The sequence below is a fragment of the Salvelinus alpinus genome, chromosome 2 (genome assembly GCF_045679555.1).
Source record: "Salvelinus alpinus chromosome 2, SLU_Salpinus.1, whole genome shotgun sequence".
Taxonomy (NCBI): domain Eukaryota; kingdom Metazoa; phylum Chordata; class Actinopteri; order Salmoniformes; family Salmonidae; genus Salvelinus; species Salvelinus alpinus.
Genome location: NC_092087.1, coordinates 79,839,941 through 79,847,503, shown reverse-complemented (window position 1 = coordinate 79,847,503; position 7,563 = coordinate 79,839,941). Strand labels below are relative to the sequence as shown.

Here is a 7,563-nt window from a genome sequence, read left to right as displayed (position 1 = left end):
GCCTTGTACATTTTTCTTAACCAATTATTAATCTAACTGCGTAGTATGAGAATTCAGCCCTTAAATGGGTCCATTAAGTTCCAAAGAGGAAGCTGGTAGGCACTATCATGGAAGTTTAGCTAGCATAAGATGTCACCCAAAACTTTTGGACTACTTGACATATGTACACTGTGTTGACAATCCAGACTTATTCTTCAATGTCAGTCTGAGCCTTAGGCAGAGTACTAAGCTAACATCTTTTAAACGTTCAAACCATGATCAATTAGCTGTATGAATTTTTGGGACACTTTAGGTATCAACATTTAATCGCAATATAGAATTTTGCCTTTGCTACTATAGCCCACAGAAACACATTGAATAACACCTTTTTATAAATGGCAAAGTTTTGACGTATGTCCAATATCTAGGTGATGGCACATATTTAACCCTTTATGTATGTTGGTACAACTACCTCCATACTTCCATTAGTTTGTATGGGTTACCTTCAGATGAGTCTGTGAAACTTGTTGGGGTCGTAGAGCAAAACGGAACCATGTTCGTGAGTCTCCCCTTTCCATATTGGTCATAATAGTTTGTAGGCCAAACCGTTCAGACGTCACAAATGCTTTTGTAAGAAGATGGATAGAATTTATAGCTTAAATTTATAATTTTTTTGTTGTTTCCTTTATTGATTCACATGAGCGTCAATAGATTTTTAACCTATAGCTCATTCCTCCTGCAAGTCCATTTATCGTACCACAGGGTCTTAAAAAATGGATTCAGTGTACTTGATTTTTACAATGCCTGGAACGGTTTAACCTATCAATACACAAAGATATTCCCAAACAGACAACAGAATGTCAACAAAGCCTCCTTCACTCATGCTGCCAAGCATACCCTCGTAAAACTGACTATCCTACCGATCCTTGACTTCGGTGATGTCATTTACAAAATAGCCTCCAACACTCTACTCAGCAAATTGGATGCAGTCTATCACAGTGCCATCCGTTTTGTCACCAAAGCCCCATATACTACCCACCACTGAGACCTGTATGCTCTCGTTGGCTGGTCCTCGCTACATATTCGTCGCCAAACCCACTGGCTCCAGGTCATCTATAAGTCTTTGCTAGGTATAGCTCCGCCTTATCTCAACTCACTGGTCACCATAGCAACACCTACCACTAGCACGCGCTCCAGCAGGTATATTTCACTGGTCATCCCCAAAGCCAACACCTGCTTTGGCCACCTTTCCTTCCAGTTCTCTGCTACCAATGACTGGAACGAATTGCAAAAATCACTGAAGTTGGAGACTTATGTCTCTCTCACTAACTTTAAGCGTCAGCTGTCAGAGCAGCTTACCGATCGCTGCAGCTGTACACAGCCCATCTGTAAATAGCCCATCCAACCAACTACCTACCTCATCCCCATATTTGTTTTTGTTTTTCTGCTCTTTTGCACACCAGTATTTCAACTTGCACATCCTCATCTGGACATATATCACTCCAGTGTAAATTGCTAAATTTTAACTACTTTGCCACTATTGGCCTATTTATTGCCGTACCTCCTTACTTAATTTGCACACACTGTATACAGATTTTCTATTGTGTTGAATGTACGTTTGTTTATCCCATGTGTATCTGTGTGGTTGTTTTTGTCGCACTGCTTTGCTTTATCTTGGCCAGGTCGCAGTTGTAAATGAGAACTTGTTCTCAACTGACCTAACTGGTTAAATAAAGGTAAAATAAAAAAAATAAGAACAAGTACATTTTTCTAAACCAAGATTTGTTTGGTGAAATCATCTAACTACATAGTATGAGAACTCAGACCTTAAATGGATCCATCCAGTTCCAATGATGAAGCCGGCAAGGAACTAGCAGGGAAGCTTAGCTAGCATAATGTGTCACATGGAACTCATTCACAAACATTGACACAAATGAACACATTTGCCTGCTGTAGTCGACTGCCTGTTTGGCTAAAGACTCATGACACGTGACGAAATTGTATATGCATTCAATGGTCTGCTTTTATGTAAAATATGTAAATTCTGTGTTGTCAGACAATCTCTTGTCTACCATGCAGTAGCACTCAAATTTGGACACACCTACTCATTCAAGGGTTTTCTTTATTTTTACTATTTTCTACATTGTAGAATAATAGTGAAGACATCAAAACTATGAAATAACACATATGTGACCCGATTCAGGAAACTAGGCGTATGTCGCAAGTCACAACTTCACAGGAGAGCCGTTTGAACGTAAAAATCAAAATGCGTTTCTTGGCAGAATATCCTTCTCGAACTTGCGAACATTCATGTGCCTTAATAACAAACATGTATGCCATCTGTAAATACAAATACAATTGTTAAATTATGAGCCTTGCTGGTTAAGCCACAGTAAAAGTAAGCAAACTTCTCACTAGCCATGATTGTCTGAGATAATGAGTGGGCTGGACATGCAGAGAGAGGAGTTCGGATTGGTCTGCCATATTGAAGTTGTCTGTCTATTTGTGCTCGTCAGTCTTTTTTGGTAATACCGTCGAACGCCGCTTTAAAAAAAAATGTTTTGTATAGTGGAGCTGCATAAGTGTTGCTCTCCGTTTTCAGTGGAATTGGAGTATGATAGCTAAAGAGATGGAGAAAACACCTGTCTCCGGATTACATCTTCAAACCGTGCAACCGTGGTATGGCATTCCTGACAGGGAGACGCGTCCATGATGCATGTTTATAGTCTAGCATTAGCTAACTACATTTTCAGATATGACACATTTCTAATTTTGACAAAGTGGTTTCATTTCAAGCTAAAGTGTACTGTTAGCTGGCTGGTTCCCTAGCTGACGTTATTATTTGTTTCCCAGAGCCGTTTGCTTGTCTAGTTAGAGCCTAATGTTAGCTAGCTAACATTGGACCTGGTTGGTTAGCTCCCAGCACTGTGGCATTGTTGCCACTTTGTTCATTGTTGTTTAACTAGCTAACGTTAGCTGGCTGGCTCGTTAGCTAACGCTACGTGACGTGTGTACAACACCCGTTGAATATGGCCGGTGTCAGTAAACGTCTGCAAGAAAGCGTCATGAAATTGTTTTCAGCAGAACTGGTTAGGCTGTTTTCATGTTACCCAGAGGTAAACAAATCATCGGCCAGAGCGTCAAGTGTGTGCTCTGAAAGCGAAACAAGATGGGTGGGGCTAAAGCTTATTAAGAGGGTGTGAACGATGCTGAATGGGTGTAGACAAAGAAGAGCTCTAAACTAGATACCAAAACATTCAAAGGGGATTTTCTCAAAAGTGAGATTAAATGTTGATCAACTTTCAAAGCAGAAGTACTTTCCCATTGTTCCTCAAATGCTGTGTATGATATACCATTTTGTAGCTCTGAGTCTCTACTTTTAGCAGATGTAAAAAAACACCATTTCACATTTTACTACATAAGACCGAATCCAGGTGGTGAGTCACATATGGAATCATGTAGTAACCAAAACAAGACCAACCCCCGTAGGTGAACGGATGATCTCCGCATGTCTGGTTTCCACCATGAAGCATGGAGGATGAGGTGTAATGGTGTGGGGGTGCTTTGCTGGTGACACGGTCTGTGATATATTTAGAATTCAAGGTACACTGGCTACCACAACATTCTGTAGCTATACGCCATCCCATCTGGTTTGCGCTTAGTGGGACTATCGTTTGTTTTTCAATAGGACAATGACCCAACACACCTCCAGACTGTGTAAGGTCTATTTGACCAAGAAGGAGAGTGATGGAGTGCTGCATCAGATGACCTGGCCTCCATAATCACCCGACCTCAACCCAATTGAGATGGTTTGGCATGAGTTGGACCATAGAGTGAAGGAAAAGCAGCCAACAAGTGCTCAGCAAATGTGGGAACTCCTTCAAGACTGTTGGAAAATCATTCCAGATGAAGCTGGTTGAGAGAATGCCAAGAGTGTGCAAATCTGTAATCAAGGCAAAGTGAGGCTACTTTGAAAAATCTAAAATATATCTTTGCACAACACACTTCTACCGGACCACTGAGGTTGCACCTGCAAAAGCCCCTGGCAGGATCTTAATTAGCATGAAATAAAGGTGCACTTGATTAAGCTCACACAGTGCAATGGGTAGGTAGAGTTCACTCTTTAAAACCATTGGATTTGTCCATGATGCGCAAACCCTCCAGCACACCAGCTGAATGAAATCAAGCGAACCTAATCTCAATTGGGAAATTGGACCAATGGAAATTATGTTCAGTGGCTTGCAGGTGTACCTAATTAACCAGCCAGATTAGAAGGGTCTAGGATTCCTTTGTAAGGCGCAGCAAAAAAGACAATCAGATACAATATCAGGGATCTCCTGGTAAGGCTTCTGGCTACTATTAGTTCTGAATACTGAGGTTTTGATGAGAATAATGGCAGTGAGTTTTGAAATGTCTTTGAGGTAAGTTGTATGGCTCTAGTTTGTTTCCCTTGTCTTCCATGTTTTACAGGTAGGTGTATTTAACTGACTAGGATGTTTTTATTTTTATTTAGAATTTCTTGGATTTGTTGCCTGCTAATTGGAGGGATAACCTGTTATCCTCCACCTAAAGGTATGTTTTGTTCTGCACATTTAATTCAGTAAAAGTAACACTGTATAAATGGCAGAACTTCAAATGCTGGCATTTTACGATTTGAAACTTTTTCTTTTCTTTTGTAGGTAATTATAGATATATTCCCCAAAATCAATTAAAAAGAACTGGCCACAATGCAGCGGAAGCTACCGGCTCCCGTGCCTCGGCAGGTGAAGCAGCCACCCGTAATGCCTCAGCAAGCGTCACGACTGGCGCAAATACCTTAGGTGGAGCAACCGGATCCCGTGCCTCAGCAGCAGAAGCAGTCACCCACAATGCCTCAGCAAGCATCACAACTGGCCCAAATACCTTAGCTGAAGCAACGTGCCACAATGCTTCATCAAGCGCCACGACTGGCCCAAATACCTTAGGTGAAGCAGCTGGCCACAGTGCCTCGGCAGCGGAAGCAACTGGACACAGTGCCGCGCAAGCGGCAACCCATAATGCCTCAGCAAGCGTCACGACTGGCCCAAATACCTTAGGTGAAGCAACTGGCTACAATGCTACAACAAGCCTCACGACTGGCTCAAATACCTTAGGTGAAGCAAATGGCCACAGTGCCTCGGAAGCAATTGGCCACCATGCCTCGGCAGCGGAAGCAACTGGACACAGTGCCACGCAAGCGGCCACCCGTAATGCCTCGGAAGCAGCCACCCACAATGCCTCAGCTAGTGTCACGACTGGCCCAAATACCTTAGCTGAAGCAACTGGCCACAATGCTTCATCAAGCGCTACGACTGGCCCAAATACCTTAGGTGAAGCAGCTGGCCACGGTGCCTCGGCAGCGGAAGCAACTAGACACAGTGCCACGCAAGCGGCCACCCGTAATGCCTCGGAAGCGGCCACTCATAATGCCTCAGCAAGCGTCACGACTGGCCCAAATACCTTAGGTGAAGCAACTGGCCACAATGCTTCAACAAGCGTCAGGACTGGCCCAAATACCTTAGGTGAAGCAAATGGCCACAGTGCCTCGGAAGCAACTGGCCACCATGCCTCGGCAGCGGAAGCAACTGGACACAGTGCCACGCAAGCGGCCACCCGTAATGCCTCGGAAGCAGCCACCCACAATGCCTCAGCAAGTGTCACGACTGGCCCAAATACCTTAGGGGAAGCAACTGGCCACAATGCTTCATCAAAATTCACGATTGGCACAAATGCCTTGGGTGAAGTATCCGACTCCCGTTCCTCAGCAGAAGCAGCAACCCATAATGCCTCAGCAAGTGTCACGACTGGCCCAAATACCGTAGCTGAAGCAATTGGCCACAGTGCTTCATCAAGCGCCACGACTAGCCCAAATACCTTAGGTGAAGCAACCGGCCACTTTGCCTCATCAAGTGCGGAATCTGGTTCAAAAGCCTCGGCAGGAGCCACAGGTGCCCTTGCCTCGGCAGGAGCCACAGGGGCCCTTGCCTCGGCAGGAGCCACAGGCGCCCTTGCCTCGGCAGGAGCCACAGGCGCCCTTGCCTCGGCAGGAGCCACAGGCGCCCTTGCCTCGGCAGGAGCCACAGGCGCCCTTGCCTCGGCAGGAGCCACAGGCGCCCTTGCCTCGGCAGGAGCCACAGGCGCCCTTGCCTCGGCAGGAGCCACAGGCGCCCTTGCCTCGGCAGGAGCCACAGGCGCCCTTGCCTCGGCAGGAGCCACAGGCGCCCTTGCCTCGGCAGGAGCCACAGGCGCCCTTGCCTCGGCAGGAGCCACAGGCGCCCTTGCCTCGGCAGGAGCCACAGGCGCCCTTGCCTCGGCAGGAGCCACAGGCGCCCTTGCCTCGGCAGGAGCCACAGGCCACCTTGCCTCGGCAGGAGCCACAGGCCACCTTGCCTCGGCAGGAGCCACAGGCCTTGAACAGGAGGGCCAACTCCTCAAGCAACATGGATTTTAGCAGCAGTGATGTTTCTCAGGATTTTGGGTCTGACGGTGACAATGAAAGCACCCAATGTGTCAGCTCCAGCAGCGTTCAAGGCAGCATCTTTGAACAGCCAATTCTCATCCCAATATAGTTACAAATCGGTGTATGAGAATGGCAAAACTGTCTACTCCCAAACCTGCCACACCACTGGGGAGGTTATACCTTTTTGATAGCGGAGATGCTCTCAAGGACCGTAGTGACGTTGGCATCTCTGAACCAAGCATATCCCCACCTGCTAAAAACTGACAACCTGCTAAAGGAACCCCACCACAAGGGAACAGCTACTGGGATGCAATGTCATGTAAATTTTTTTACAGTCATCTGAACTGCGTTCTGATTTTGAAATCCTTTGTACTAATCATCTATCAACAGAATTGCAATGGTAGATTCATCCTTTGGATAACAATTCTGAGTTGTTGCTGACACTTTAAGCTTCCACTGTATGCTTTTGCGTCGGACAGAGAGTTGCTGCTGCTCATGCTACCCTGCATTACTTGTAAAACAATAAAATATTGTACCTTTAAAAGTGCCTCCTTGTGTTTTGAAATACTGTGTTTAATGTCTACCTTTGGCTTGCTGGTTGAGAACAGTGTTAGTTGCCATTGCAATTTGTAGTAAAAGGGAATGTGGTTCACAGTTCCTAATCTTTTGGATTTCAAATATATAATTTATTTGTATCTTTGCTGCTGGTTGACAAATCCCAAGATTGGATCTACGTTAAAGCCACTGACCACGTTTACATCAATATTCCGTTACTCGGGATACTGAAGTATTTATTTTGTGTTGACATGTAAACATCAAATCCTGTTTTACAAAAACCTGAGAAAGCTTGTACCCCGGAGATGGGCTACTGTGGCATGTAAACCTCTGAATTCTGTTTTTGTGGTATGCACAGGCTCCGTTTCGTATCTCATGGTTGTCTGACTCTCAAACAAATCAATTTAAAGTGGGCTACCTGCTCAGTTTGATCCACCATAACTGAGCTTAATGGCTACTTTCACCCCTAATTTAGACAGGTTTCTGCTTACATTAGGTAGGCCATTTGTCAACTATAGTTTCATACATGCAGCTTCTCTTCTGTCATAACT

General features: G+C 45.2%; 1 protein-coding gene across 1 annotated transcript; it reads left to right on the top strand.

Moving 5' to 3' along the window:
• The first annotated feature begins 4,243 nt into the window (after nucleotides 1-4,243).
• On the top strand, nucleotides 4,244-7,001 carry LOC139567892 (autotransporter adhesin BpaC-like). Its single transcript, XM_071389495.1, has 3 exons — nucleotides 4,244-4,400; nucleotides 4,493-4,551; nucleotides 4,659-7,001. The coding sequence occupies exons 1-3, from the start codon at nucleotides 4,363-4,365 to the stop codon at nucleotides 6,446-6,448; spliced, it is 1,887 nt and encodes a 628-aa protein (XP_071245596.1). The 5' UTR covers nucleotides 4,244-4,362; the 3' UTR covers nucleotides 6,449-7,001.
• The last annotated feature ends 562 nt before the right edge of the window (nucleotides 7,002-7,563 follow it).

What these genes read in the sequence shown, in the direction of transcription:
- LOC139567892 (XM_071389495.1), top strand. Translation starts at nt 4,363, where the DNA reads ATGAGAATAATGGCAGTGAGTTTTGAAATGTCTTTGAG. An exon ending in AGTTTTGAAATGTCTTTGAG is followed by an intron (nt 4,401 to 4,492) that starts GTAAGTTGTATG and finishes ATTTTTATTTAG; the next exon opens with AATTTCTTGGATTTGTTGCC. An exon ending in CTGTTATCCTCCACCTAAAG is followed by an intron (nt 4,552 to 4,658) that starts GTATGTTTTGTT and finishes TTTCTTTTGTAG; the next exon opens with GTAATTATAGATATATTCCC.